Source organism: Protopterus annectens, chromosome 8.part0 (assembly GCF_019279795.1).
Source record: "Protopterus annectens isolate FY-2018-M chromosome 8.part0, PAN1.0, whole genome shotgun sequence".
Taxonomy (NCBI): domain Eukaryota; kingdom Metazoa; phylum Chordata; order Ceratodontiformes; family Protopteridae; genus Protopterus; species Protopterus annectens.
In genome coordinates this window covers 832,340,022-832,354,912 of record NC_056741.1, presented here as the reverse complement: position 1 = coordinate 832,354,912, position 14,891 = coordinate 832,340,022, and the positions used below count along the sequence as shown (strand labels likewise).

At 44.6% G+C, this 14,891-nt stretch overlaps 1 protein-coding gene across 1 annotated transcript in view; it reads right to left on the bottom strand.

The window, feature by feature from the left end:
• The window catches only part of SYCE1 (synaptonemal complex central element protein 1), a 211,413-nt gene that overhangs the window by 170,563 nt on the left and 25,959 nt on the right, over positions 1–14,891 (bottom strand). Inside the window, exon 2 of the mRNA XM_044079034.1 lies at positions 7,388–7,477. Within this exon, the coding sequence (XP_043934969.1) occupies positions 7,388–7,477 (90 nt within the window). The remainder of the gene's footprint in view (positions 1–7,387; positions 7,478–14,891) is intronic.

The window sequence follows — 14,891 nt, the reverse complement described above, 5'->3', positions numbered from 1 at the left end:
TAAGTTGTCGATCTCGCCTTCATTCTTGCTGGATGGGACCGCGTCCCTAGCACCTCTATCCTGGGTGGCTCAATGGAACAGACTCTTGAGAACTGTGGAAACAAAACTCGCCCTGTCCCTGGAGGCCAAATCCAATTTGTAATGTGAGATGAAGGTATGAGGAGTGGCCCAAGTGGCTGCTGCACAAATAGTGTCTAAGGGTAGTCTAGCCTGAAAGGCTGTAGATGTGGCTAGGCCTCTGGTAGAATGTGCTTTCGGTTTTGAGATCAGCTGTTTGCCCCTAAGCTAATAAATATAAGAAATAGTGGAAGACAGCCATCTGGATAAGGTCACCTTAGAAACAGGGAGACCTTTCTTATTTTCAGCATAAGAAAGAAAAAGTTGATCAGACTTTCTAGATTGCTTTGTTCTGTCCAAGTAATATCTGAGTTGGCGATGAACATCTAGGCAATGCAATTTTTGTTCACCTGTCAGAATAATTGGGAAAAATACTGGAAGATCAATAGATTGGTTTAAATTGTCTTAGAAGCAACCTTGGGCAAAAAGGACGGATTAGTTCTCAAAGATACTCTATCCTTGTGGAAGACCAAGTAAGGGGGACGAACACAGAGAGCATGAAGTTCAGACACCCTTCTAGCCGAAGTAATAGCGACTAGAAAGAGTGTCTTCCAAGAGAGAAATTTTAACGAGCATGTAGCAGCCGGTTCAAAAGGGGGAAGTATTAAGGATGCCAGCACTAAATTTAGATCCCACTGCGGTGGAGGATCCCTAACAGGGGGTTTAAGCAGGAAGATCCCTCTGAGAAAGGCTTTGCAAAGTTTGTGAGACATAATGTTCTGGTCTGCAAATCCGACATGAAAATTCGAGACTGCTGCCAGCTGGACTTTAACTGTGGAAGAAGAAGAACCAGAGTGAAAAATTTCAGCTAGGAAGTCCAAAACTGACTCAATAGGAGCAGTAAAGGGATCTATGTTCTCAGACCTTGCCCAAAAGGAAAAATGTTGCCATTTGCTAGAGTAAATCCTTCTGGTAGAGGTCTTTAGAGAAGCTACTATGATATCCCTAACGGGATTAGAGATCATAGGAAGCCTGGCTAAGGAAGGAAGTGGAGCAACCAAGCAGTGAGGTTGAGGGAACGAATGGACCGGTGCAGTTGACCCGACTGGTGGGTCAGAAGATCTGGAATTGGGTCCAGATGCCAAGGCTGCACTACGAAATGTCGATGAAGGAACGGGAACCAAATTTGTCGAGGCCAGTAAGGAGCAATGAGGATCAGTTTGGCTCTCAAGTTGGTAGCTTTCTGAAGCACTTGAGGAATCAACGGAAAAGGGGGAAAAGCATAAAGAAGTCCCCGGGGCCAATCCTGGGTTAGAGCGTCTCTGGGGGGATGGCCTGGAAGTGGAAAGAGAGAGAAAAAGTCTGGGCATTTGCTGTTTTGGGGTGTAGCAAAAAGGTCGCAGCAAGGAGGGCCCCACTTCTGAAAAATCTCTTCCGCTATAGATTGTTTGAGAGACCACTCGTGAGGCATGAGTATAGCTCTGCTCAACCTGTCCGCTATTATGTTGGTTTTCCCGGGGATATGCGTTGCTATCAGAAACCACTGAGAGGAGATCGCCCATTGCCAAAGTCTGAGAGCTCCTCGACACAGAGGATAGGATTTGGTCCCGCCCTGTTTGTTGATATACCATACTACGGACATGTTGTCCGTGTGAACTGCGATAGTTCCTAAAGGAAGAAAGTTGTTGAGGGCTTGCAACGTTAAAAGCACTGCTCTCATCTCTAGGACATTTATATGCAGGTGGTATTCGAATGGTTGCCACGTGCCATGGACCATCCTGCCCTGATAATGCCCCCCTCCCACCCGATCAGGGAGGCATCCGAAGTGACCGTGGCTACCGGGGCCGGGGGGACAAATGGTCTGCCCTGATGGACTAGGGGGGAAGAAATCCACCAGGATAGGTGGCTCTTGCAGATCTGTGTGACAAGGATCTTGTGACGCATGGGCAACTGCTGGAAGGACCATTGGGTAAACAACATCCACTGTAGGAGACGCATGTAAAAGCGGGCCAGAGGAAGAAGTGTGATGGCAGCTGCCATTAGGCCTAACACTTTCAGGACCATCCTGGCTTATACCTTTTTGCTGAGTAGGATGATCTGAACATGATTTTGGATATCCAGGATTCTTTGATTTGTTAGATTTGCTGACATCCGAGTAGTGTCTAGATCTGCGCCTATAAAGGTAATAGATTGGCAAGGCGATAAGGAAGACTTTTCGAAGTTGACAGAAATCCCTAACTGACTGCAGAGACGTAGAGTGTAATCCCTGGCCTGGAGAAGTTGATGCCTGGTGGTGGCTGTGAGGAGCCAGTCGTCTAGGTACGGAAACACCTGGAATCCCTGACGTCTCAGGTGAGCCGTGACCACTGCCATGCATTTGGTGAACACTCTGGGGGCTGTGGTGAGACCAAAAGGCAGGGCTCTGAATTGAAAATGACTGGTCCCCAGCCGAAAGCGGAGAAACCTTCTGGAGCGTCTGTGGATTTTTATGTGATAGTACGCATCCTGAAGGTCTATAGAGCACATCCAGTTGTCTTTGTCCAGAAAGGGCAAAATCGATTGAAGTGTGACCATCCGAAAACTCGTCTTTTTGACAGACTTGTTTAGTCTGCTGAGGTCTAATATTGGTCTCCAGTCTCCCGTCTTTTTGGGGACCAAAAAGAACCTTGAGTAGATTCCAGATTCTAAATGGTCTGCTGGAACTGGCTGGATGGCCCTTTTCTCTAGAAGTTTTGAAACATCTAGCTTTGCAATTTCCCTTAGACTGGGTGGAACGTCTGGAAGGGATCCTTTTTGAGGAAAGGGGCTTTTCTCGAAAGGTATTTTGTAACCCTTGGATATGATCGACTGTACCCATTTGTCTTGAGAAAGGGAAAGCCAGGCTTCTGGGTACAGTGACAATCTCCCCCCGACTGCCTCCAAGGGTGGGCAGTCGGGCAACACCTCAGGGATGCTGGAAGGGCTTGTCAGAGAGAGACTCTCTGCTGCCCTGGTTCTGCGGACCCCCTTTGCCCCTAGGGCGGCGTCTGTTGTTATTACCCCCTCTGCCTCTGGGGGTAAACTGACCACGTGCGTCAGGCGTGACTCCTTGAGATTTTCGAAACCACATTTTCCCTCCCTTCTGACCTTTGAGGTAAGGCCTTGAAGGGGTGGAGAAACGGACTCCTATGGCAGAAAGAGTCTTGCCGTCTTGCTCGCACCTGGTCAAAGTGTCCTTCACCTGAGGTCCAAACAAAGTTGTCCCATCGAAGGGAGAGTTTGTGAAGGACGCCTTAAAGGGGTCTGCAAAATTGCAAAGCCGCAGTCAGGACTGACGTCTAAGAGCCACTCCTGTACCTGCAGCTCTACTCGATCCATCGGCTGCATAAGAAATGAGCCGCATGGAGGAGTTAGTTATGGAATTTAGGATTCCCAGCTGAGAGGCAATCTTCTCTTGAGCCCCAGCAGCTGACGGATCCTGTACCACCTCACCCAATTCCTTGAGGATATCTCTTTGAAGTCGGGTGAAGTGCATAGATAATTCAGCGAACGCATAGCAAAGGTCGCTGAGGAAAACATCCGCTTACCATACCTGTCCATGGTCCTAGACTCCTTGTTAGGAGGATGGACCGGTACGGAAGGATCTGCAAGTTCCTTTTTGGTGTCGGCCGCCACCACCATGGCATCAACCGGGACACCTTTGGTGAGAAACTGTTTTTCAGTTGGAGCCGTGATAAATTTAGAAGGCCTTCTGGGGACTGGTTCCATGGAATCAGGAGATGCCCACACCTTTCGAGCTATCACATCCATGAGGGGGTCGAAAGGTGGAGAAACCCAGGAGGTGGAGGGTCGAGATCCAAAAGCCTCCAGGTATACCGACTCATCCTCGGAGGGGTTAATGGAGGGCCAGTTCCCCCTCTGTTTCAGGAGTTCAAGAATGTCTGAAAAGGAGACATCCTCAGAGGGGGATCTTGGGGACCCCTCCGACTCATCTAAGTCGGTATCTGATGTTGTAGACTCAGGGGAGTCTAAATGCTTCCTCTTGCAAGTCCTCTTACGCGGGGGTTCCCCTGAAGGATCAGGAGAAACCTCGGAAGAGGAGGGTATTCCCAATGGGGAAACCTGGGGCGATGGATCTCTGGGTCCGGGAGCAAGAGAGTGGGAAGAGATATCTACAGGCACTGAAGAGGGAGGAGCTAAAGGGACCGACTGTTGACTCAGCTCGGGGGCTAGCACACTCCTCATCACCTCGAAGGCTCCCCTCCCGGGGAGGACCGAGAGCTCCCCCTCCGAGGAAACAGGAATCCCCTGCCCCACCAAAAGGGAAGGCTCCGAAGCAGATGTCGGTGCCGAGCTTACCAAAGCCGAAGTTCCGAGGTGGAGAACGGGGTCGGACAAGGGTCCGATGCCACTCGGAACCGACAAGAGAAGCCCGATGACCGGATCCCTCCAAGGACGGTCTCAAGGAGGAGATAGGAGTCGAAGACGACGGAGCCGAAAGGAGTGGTATCGGCTCCGAAGCACCAACAGTCACAGTTCCAATAAGCTCTGGCTCCGAGCTCTGAAGGAGAGTCGAAGGAGGAATTTCTGGAGGGTATGGAATAGCGGTCATCTGCTGAGACGGGCTATAAAGCATCTGGGCCAGTGCCTGTGATTTCAGCAGTCTACTCACTACTCTCTCCAAGTCATGGTCTGAGAGTCTGGAAGACCTTGAGGATCGGCTCCGATGGCTCCGCTCCGAAAGTAAGGGAGAGGCCGGAGCCGAATGAATAGACTCCAGCGATGGAGATCTGGATCTCTTTCTCGACGGAGCCATCGGAGCCGAAGAACCTTCGGTTCCAGTTGGAGCCGACAACTTGTCGGCTCCGAGCTGGGTCAGAGATGTGTCGGCTCCAGCCAGAGCCGACACAGGCATGGAAGCAAGAGATACTGAACCTTCAGAGAAGGAAGGATCGGCTCCAGCCGGAGCCTATCTCGACTCCGAAGGAGTCGGAGCCAAGGCTGAAGGCTTGGACACTGAAGCCTGGGCCTTGGGAGACTTTGAGGGCTTCCCCGAGCCAGACTTAGCCAGGGAGCTCTCAGGCTTTAATAAGCCCCTGAGAATTAGTTTATTTCTACATTCCTGCAGGACTCTCTGGCTGAAGGAGTGACAAATAGCATAGGAGTCCTGCAGGTGTAGAGGTCCCAGGCAATAAATACAAGAAGTGTGACTGTCTGTCAGAGACATCTTCTGACAGCACGAGTCACACTTCTTGAAGCCTGAGACCCTAGCTTCTTTAGACATGACTGTCCCAACACACACACACAACACAGTCAGTCCAAAAATTAAGTAGATTAACAAAAAACTAAGTACAGGGAAAGAACACAGACACACCCAAACAAACCCTGACAGGAAAAATATAGGAGGGGTAAAGACCTAAGGCCCGACTAGTAAAAATATAAATAAATGGAACGGGACACTAACGGGAATAGGGCTAAGTGAATTGGGGATTAACAAAGTAATATATATATATATATATATATATATATATATATATATATATATATATATATATAAAGTACTGAGGTGGCTAAAGTGTCAGAAAAAGTTAGAAAAAAATTCACTTACCAGGAGCTGGTAAAATGTTACCTCAGGAGCGAAGCGGCAAACGAGATCTGGAAAATCTCCGCCTTGCATCATGGGATATAGGGCTGCCTCGAGCTGGTGGAAGTGACTTTTGAGCTTAGCAAGTGCCGAGTCGGAGCCGAGGATCGGCTCCGAACCCATCCAGCAAGAATGAAGGCGAGATCGACAACTTAACATCTGAAGATATCCCCTAGCCATAAGGAGCTGGTCCACTAGTCTCAATATGTTGATCTCAGATAGGCTTGGAGCATACGGAGGACGATTTTGGATGTCTGGCTTCCAAGAAGGGACTAGGTGACATATCCTTGAATGGGTCGATGAATGGAGAATATTGTGTTCATGGTAGTTGAATTAGCTTAGATACAGAGGATTCGGTCGGTGCCAAAGCAGGTGTTGTTTTCGGTTCAGAGGAACATTTGGTTTTGATGTCGGTAATTCCTCTGGTGTTGAGGAGCTCTTCGGTACCGAGGATGGTTTTGGCAATTTTTTTGTCGGTTCCGAAGATCTTGGAATCCATTAAGCCCTTTTCCTCAAAGCAGAGGAAGATGAGGATGAAGTGCTAATATCAGGTCTAGGCTCAGATCAGGCCTCTTCAAAGGCAGCTTTAAGGAGTCCTTTGAAGATCAGTTTGTTTTTCCTTTTAGTCAGGGTTTGAGTGGAGAACCTGTGACATATAGAACAGTCCTCTTGTAGGTGTATTTTTCCTAGGCAGTATACACATAGAGAGTGGTTATCAGAATTTGGCATCTTGGCTTCACATTTTTGACATCTTTTAAAACCTGAAGTGCCTCTACTAGGCTTGGCAGGTGAAATTTGTTTCTGATCAGACATTTTCCTATCAACTGACAATAACCGCTGCTAAGGTCACGAGACACAGAAAAGGGTAGAGTCAAGTTTTTTTTTTTTATATTAGAGGAAAGAAAGAAAGGAATTACAGAAGAATACCAGCAATGGTAATAAGACTACCAGAAGGTAAAGAAAAGAAGTACCCGCAATGGTATGGAAGTTCTACCAATGGTAGGAAGAAAGGGAATTAAAGATTTTTCGAAATAAGCTTAGAGGAGTGGGTAGATAGCATTAAGAAAATAAGAATAAAGGTATTAATGATAAAGAGAGCCAGGAAAAAAATTTAACAATTACTCACAGAAAAGCCAAGGCTCGAGAGAAGGAAACTGATGCATCTGGTCTGCGAAGCATCAAATGAGATCTGTGGTAATCTCTGTGAGGAGTATTATGGGTAGTGCCTGGCTCGAGAGTCTGGAGAGCACGAGCTGGAAGATATGGCTGGGTCAGTTCCTAGGTTCGGAACTGAACCCCACTGTCAAGGATTGGGTGAAGATTAACAACATCAGATCAGACATTTAGCATGTCTGTCCTCTGGAGAAATTTATTTACACTTTTGCATTTCTTGAATCATTCTCTATAGTTAACAAGCAACAATAACTGCAAGAACCAACAAATCATAGGAACTGGAAGTCTAATATAAAAACAGGAACCCTAACAGCAGTAAATATTCACTCTTCAGCAGAACAAGAAAAACAATACTAAAAGGTATTAGAAACGGGGGAGGTGATAAAATGCCTAGAAATATGTCAAAAAACAAACAAAAAACAATGAATTATTTGAGTTTAATAATGCCTGTGACACTTAAATATCTTTAATATTTATATCTGTAATATGAAATGTGGATAGGCAAATCTCTACTTTTAATTTACAAAATCCAACCTTTTGTGCTTTTGTTGTAGTTTAGAATAGTAGTGAGACACCTCCTCCAGCAGGCGTTTGACACTTTTGTTCTCTTCCTCAAACAACTGGCTGTAAGACAGGTATATAATACATTGATTAGTACTCTATTAAGTACTTTGATATAACTATACTTCTCTTTTCCCAGCACTCCCTTTTTCTGTTCCTGTCATTGCTCCATACTTCACTATATTTCTTTCTATGAAGCCGTTTCCCCTTCTCCATTATCTACCACCCCTTACTCTTACCCCCATTTCTCTCTGAACTCTTTCTTTTGTTCTGTTTATATTACACTTGTGTCATAGCAATCAATCTTGTATAGCATTTTCATTTTCCTTACTATGTACTTACCACTGCCTGCAGCAAAATGCCTTCCTTACCCTCACTGTTAGTTCCCCTTGGTATGTATTTTATGAACCCTTTCCTTAAGCCCAGTGTCTGCACCTTAGAGAGTATTTAAGGATATATTCATATGTTATGTTTTTGTATACTTCCATTTGAATATCTTGTATATACAAATAATTTACATGAAATTATATATACAGCCACCTATATATAAAATTATGTTGGCTACTGCTTTTCAATTATAAATTAAATGCTTTTTTTCTCTTTTATTGTTCTTTCTTGACCAATACTGAGGCAGATGAATCTTACTTGTTGTAAAATACTTTGGAATGATCAACATTTCAATTTCATCTCCTCCAGCATGAAAACAGAAACTGACAAAAAAGGCTAGTGAAATTATCATACTGGGTAAATTTCAGTTACTAGCTTTTAAGTACACTGTCTGGATGCCAGCAAATAGGAAATTTGGAGAACCTGAAAGAAAATTAACCAGAAAAGGCGAAGAAAAACACTGGCTGGGAGGAATCCTGCAGCTCTTCATCAAAAAGCAATTTAAGCTTCAGCTATAGTACAAGAGATGTCTTCTAGTAATTTAGATAACAAAAAATTAAGTGTACACAGATGTGATTAAAATAAGTGCAACACTGAAGGAATTTATCAACTCAAATAACAAAAAGGTTGGAAAAATAGAAAACACTTTAACTAACTATTCAGATGAACTGATAACAACTGAAGAAATTATAGGATGAAATGAGGAAATGTACAAATAAACAAGTGGACTGATGCTCCAGAGCAGGATTTGTTCATTGAAAGGGTACATCAAGTATATGCTCCACACCTGACCATAAGAACACAGCCAATACCTATATCAATAAAGATGCAATAATACCAGCAGAAAGAGTTGATCATGACAAAATTGTGGTAGAAGGGAAAAGTATTAAAAATTGTAAACAGCACGGAGTATTTGTGGAAAATGATTATTCACAGCCCACTTGGAAGAAAATAAGCTGATTTAACCCAACAATCAGAGAATGTTGAGGAGCAGCTGTTAGACTCAGGCTGTGTATCTAGCTGTCTTCAGAACATTTTACCTGAAGGATCAAAGACATTTTTTGATGCACAACAGGCTAAGGAGGAAATAAAAAAAATGTTTATCCACCAAAGAGTGAGCCAGCAAGCAGAAGGGAACTCTGCTTCTCATTCTGCTGACAATAAAGCTCAGACAGAAAAAAAAATAAGGCTCATAGAGAGACTTTGCTAATTAAAACTTTTCCAGTATTCCAAGCACTTTGTGTACTGTGTATTTTTTCTAGCTAGTTTCACTGTGTGTGAGGTATTAACTGGAAATTGTCCACTCTTATTAAGCATCTGTTGGGTTGTTTGTTTATGATAACTTGTTGCAGTTAAACTCTTTTTTCTAGTGGCTCCTTTAGCTGTTTAAAACTTTCATTTAAAGGCTCACTGCTGCTTTTCAGCTGTGAGTAACATTTCTGCAGTTTGTTCTAAGTAGTGGAAATATTTGTAGTATTTCCATATTCAGGCTTGTATTTGGGCCTAGTGTTTGTGGAGGCTGTGTGTCTGAGCACATAATTCAGGGACATCTTGTTTTAGCCAAAGCCATCAGGCATTTCAGTGAGAGAGAATTGTTTGAGGTCATTGGCTGACTGAGGTCTCCTGGACTACAGCTTAGACTAAGCACCTCATTGGTTCTTTTGAGATTTCTTTCTTAAAAGCTGTCTCAGGTTTCAACTTTCTGTTACCTAAGAAGCTCAGTTATGAGTGTTCAGCCATTTTACAGTGAGCTAATCGAAGGAAGGACACTCAGCAAGCTCGGAGCTATAATATATAACATTAAGTATCCTGTTTTTTGGTTATTTTGTTCTTTATTTCTTTGTTGTTTATAGCACTTTGTGTACTGTGTATTTTTTTCTAGCTAGTTTCATTGTGTGTGAGGTATTAACTGGAAATTGTCCACTCTTATTAAGCATCTGTTGGGTTGTTTGTTTATGATAACTTGTTGCAGTTAAACTCTTTTTTCTAGTGGCTCCTTTAGCTGTTTAAAACTTTCATTTAAAGGCTCACTGCTGCTTTTCAGCTGTGAGTAACATTTCTGCAGTTTGTTTCCCACCCTCCTTCCCTGTTGGTATACTGATTTTATAGTTGGTGGCTTTGCAGTTGCCCGCCCCTAGTGTAAATTTGATCTGGGACCCTCCTCCCAGTCTAGTGTCATTACCTCATTCTACCCAGTACAGGGAGAGCATTTGAGAAGGCCAATCAGCTTAGTTTCTGCTACTCCTTTCTCTTTCCTTTCTCTCTTTCAAAAAAAAAAAAAAATGTATCTGCTTTTACTGTATTTGTGTTTTTCCTACTTTATTTTGCTTTTGCGTCATCTTAAAAGTACTCAATTGTATCTATTACTGCTTGGTGTAACTCATTCTAAGCCTTTTCGTTTAAGCACCTGGGCTTCAGACCAGTTTTACATTAAGAAGGTTTGTGGTCTGCACTGTAGTGGCAGAACAGGTAGCTTACATCCTTCTAAGTTGGGAACTGCTGATTGAGGGCTCAGTGTCTGTTATTCTAAAAGTGTATTAATTCTGGTTTAAGCACTTGGGCTTGAGGCCAGTTATTTTACATTAAGAGGGTTCGTGTTCTGCACTCTTGTGGGAGGAGAGGCTGAACTCTGTCCTTCTGAGCTGGGAATTTCTGGTTAAAGGCTTATAGTGCCTGCATATTTGAACTGCTTCTTACTGAAATTGGTACACCTTGTTTGCTGTAGCATAGACTAGATCCAGACCTGCTGAATCTAGCTTTGTTTGTATAACTTGAGCACTAATCCAGGTATTCTTTAAAGTATTCAGTTGTATTTATTACTGCTGGTAGTAACTTGATTAAAGTGTAGCTATAATTTCTAAGTCTTTTGGATTAAGCACTTGGGCTTCAGACCAGTTGTTTTACATTAGGAAGGTTTGTGGGCTGCACTGTGGTGGCAGGACAGGTAGCTTACATCCTTCTAATTTGGGAACTGCTGATTGAGAGCTCAGTGTCTGTTATTCTAAAAGTGTATTAGTTCTGGTTTAAGCACTTGGGCTTCAGGCCAGTTATTTTACGTTAAGAAGGATTGCGGTCTGCACTCTTGTGGGAGGAGCGGCTGGACTCTGCCCTTCTGAGCAGGGAATTTCTGGTTAAAGGCTTATAGTGCCTGCATATTCTAACTGTTTCTTACTGAAATTGGTACACCTTGTTTGCTGTAGCATAGACTAGATCCAGGCCTGCTGAATCTAGCTTTATTTGTATGCTTGTTGTTTGTTTATTTCCCTGAAACGCTAATTCCATGTAAAACGCGGCCTTTTAGCACTTCTGTGGATCCCTAGTGATATCTGCATTGCTTACTGTACTTATTTCCTTGTTTCACTTGAAAGAAAGTTACTGTTTGTTGTTTTTGCATTTAAGTTACCTGTAACACATTGCATTTAAGTTACCTGGCACTTGCTCACTAAAGCAATTATATAAGTCAGCTCTAAAAAATTAAAAGCACTACACCCTCACAAACTCCCCTTGAGTACCTTGTTCCCCATTGGCCCTTTTTTCAATTATAAAGGAATTCCCAATACTATTCTAGCATGTCCAAAGGTCAGTTGTCAATCTCCTCTCCGGTCCAGCTGGTGAATCTGGGAATCTTGAGGCAATGTTACAACTGCCTCATGTACACAGACAACCCTCTCCTCCTCCCAACAAATTCCAACACATGTGAGAGATGCAACCATATAGCCAAACTGGAGGCTAAGCTCTCTCAACTCAGTACTGGTGTAACCAGTCAGGAGGAGAAGGAAACCACACTCACTACAATTCCAGTCTCACATAGACCTACCATGACAACAAACCAAACACATAAACACACAAAAACATACTCGGAGGCTCTAAATAAAAATCTGCCTAAGCAGCAGAGACCTCCAAAGCAGACACCCAAGCAACCGCTACCCCAAAACAAAACACGTGCAACACATAGCTCACAAAGCCAGTGTGCCGAACAGTTACAGCCCTTAAGGCTAAACAACACACCTGATACACTTGTAATAGGTGACTCTATCGTCAGGCACACTGATGTCCCGCTCACCAGGCTGAACAAGGAGAAGGTCACGGTGAGCTGCCTGTCGGGCGCTAGGATCCGCCACATAACACAAGCACTCAGGTCACTCCAAGGCAAGTACAAATATGACTCAGTCATTGTCCATGCTGGTGTGAATGACCTGAGACGTACCTCTGGACTGCAGGAAAAGAGACATAGAGGAGCTCTTTGAGCATGTAGCCCAGACCGGTATGTCCCTGACCTTGAGTAGCATCTTACCCTCACCAAGAATGATGCCACAATATGAAGACAAGATGATCAATTTCAACAATTGGCTTAAGTGTTGGTGTCATTCAAAGGGGATCAATGCCTGTCAGCCTGGGATGACATGCTCGACAAGCCATGATGCTTCGCTAGGGACGGCTTGCACCTGTCACCCCTGGGCTTTCGGATATTGGCAAAGGCTCTTGCTACCCCCATAGTGCCTTTTTTAGGCAAGGCTCAAAAGACAAACCCACCTCCATAGGTATCACAAGGGATAAGAAACTAAGAGTAATGCTACTCAGCGCCAGAAGTCTAAACCTCAAGATGCATGCACTCGAAACTCTCCTTAGCATGGAGAACATCGATATCTGTGCAGCAACAGAAACCTGGTTCAAGGCTCCCGAGAGCACCCCAGCACTACCAGGTTATACCTCATACCATGCTTCTTGGCCCGAACCACAAAAGGAGGGGGAGTATCAATATTTGTCAAAGATACCCACACCACCAGGTTGGTGGCACAGCACGAAGCATCAGAGACTATCCATGTGCAACTAACTGTGGGTAAAACTGCCTTCCAGTTTATAGCCTGCTACAGACCACCCTCCCAAACACAGGAACCCCACTCGGCCTTCCTGAGAATACTGGAAAAATATGAAGGTCTCTCCAAACACCATTATATTGGGCGACTTCAACTACCCAAACATAGACTGGGAGCATTACTCTAGCTCCAACACCTAGCCCAAAGGTTCCTAGAATTTATAAACTCAAATGCTATGGAACAACTTGTTACCACTCCCACAAGAGGGGAAAACATACTGGACCTGATCATCACCAACATGGGGACACTATGCTCCAGACCAGAAGTGTATCCCTCACTGGTAAGATCAGACCATAAACTAATCTCACTGGATATTCACATCCCGACCCCACCCCCTGCCCAGAAAACCACAGTGAAAAACTTCTCTAAAGCAAATTTCACACACCTCAAAACCGAGGCGAAATCCTTCAAAGCCCTGGGCCTGTGGAAAATATGGCCCAGACCGCAGAATCCTTTATAAATGCATTCTATGAACACCTTCAGGAATGCATGGATCATGCAATCCCAAATAAAACCAAGACCCAATCCTCCAAAGGCAGACGTCCTGTCTGGTGGACCCCAGCCATAAACAACCTATACAATAGAAGGAGGAAGCTACTACATGATAGAGCAAAATCCCAAAAAGGGAAGGCATCTCTGATCAGTATTAGCAAAAAACTACGGGCACTCATAAAATCGTCTAAGGCCAGCTTCGAGAGAAAAATTGCACAGGACACTAAGGATAATCACAAGGCTTTCTTTAGTTATGTTAGGAACCTGGGTGGGAATTCCCAGATATGCTCAGAATTAGTCCAAAATGACAAAAAATACACCGAGCCCACAGACATTGCCAACATCCTAGCTGACAGGTAAAGTGCAAACTTCTCCCCCCCTCCCCACCAAAAGGGCAAATATCTATCCCAACAGAGTGCTGCCCCCCCTGACATCTCAGATGCTCAGGTAAGAGCCGCCCTCTCAAAAGCAAAAAACACAGCATCAATGGGACCAGATGGTGTCCCGGGCTGCATCCTACATGAACTCCAAGAAGAGCTAAACCCAAACATAAAGCTACTGTTCAATCTTAACCTTACTACAGGATATGTACCCAAATAGTGGCGTACAGCAACAGTGGTCCCTCTCCACAAAGGTGGTGCCTCAACGGATCCTGGAAACTATCGCCCCATAAGCCTGACTAGCTTGGTCTGCAAAGCTATGGAAAGGATCATCATGGACCTCATAAATAAAGATATTGGGGACCTACAGACACTGGATCCTACCCAGTTTGGCTTTGTTAAGGGCAGATCCTGCCTCTTAAACCCGGTCAATTTCTTTGAAACAGTCACCAAGGCCATTGACGAGGGGAAGGTGGTCCACACAGCCTACCTGGATCTCGCAAAAGCCTTCGATACAATACCCCACTCGGGCATTATAGATAAGCTCACCAGCTTAAATATAAACCCCTATGTCACTTAATGGGTTGTAAACTGGCTCAAGGACAGAACCCACATGGTTAGAATTGCTGGAGCCATGTCATACTCCAAACCAGTTACAAGTGGCGTCCCACAAGGCTCAGTCCTGGGACCTCTCTTGTTCGGTATATATTTCTCGGCGGTACAGGCCAACACGGAAGGACTGTGGCTGACCAAGTTCGCAGATGACTGCAAACTGGGTGCCATAATCAACTCTCCAGCCGACACAAGCATCCTCCAAAAGGGCCTCATAGAAACAGACAACTGGTGCCAGAGCCATGGCCTCAAGCTAAACGCCAAAAGTGTATAGTCATCCCTTTGGCAAAACAAAGTGCCCACAAATTACCACATAGGTGGTAATCCATTAAGTACAGAAGAAGTCATTAGGGACCTGGGGACCCAAGTTGATAGCAATCTCTCATTTGACAACCACGTGGTCAAAGTGGTTAGAAAAACATTTTATATAGCCCACCTAATCATGAAGGGATTCACATCTAGATCACGGGAGGTCATCGTGCCTCTTTACTCATCCCTCATCAGGCCCATAATTGAGTACAATGCCCCTTTTGGGATGTACCTTACCAGACACCTGCAGCAACTGGAAGGACCCCAAAAGTACCTCACCAAGAGGATCAAAGGGCTCAAACAGATGCCATATGCTGCCTGGTTAAAGAAACTCCAGCTCTACTCAGTGGCATACCGCCTGCTCAGAGGCGATCTGTGCCTGATGTATAAAGCCATGTCCAACCCTGAATTAATGGACAT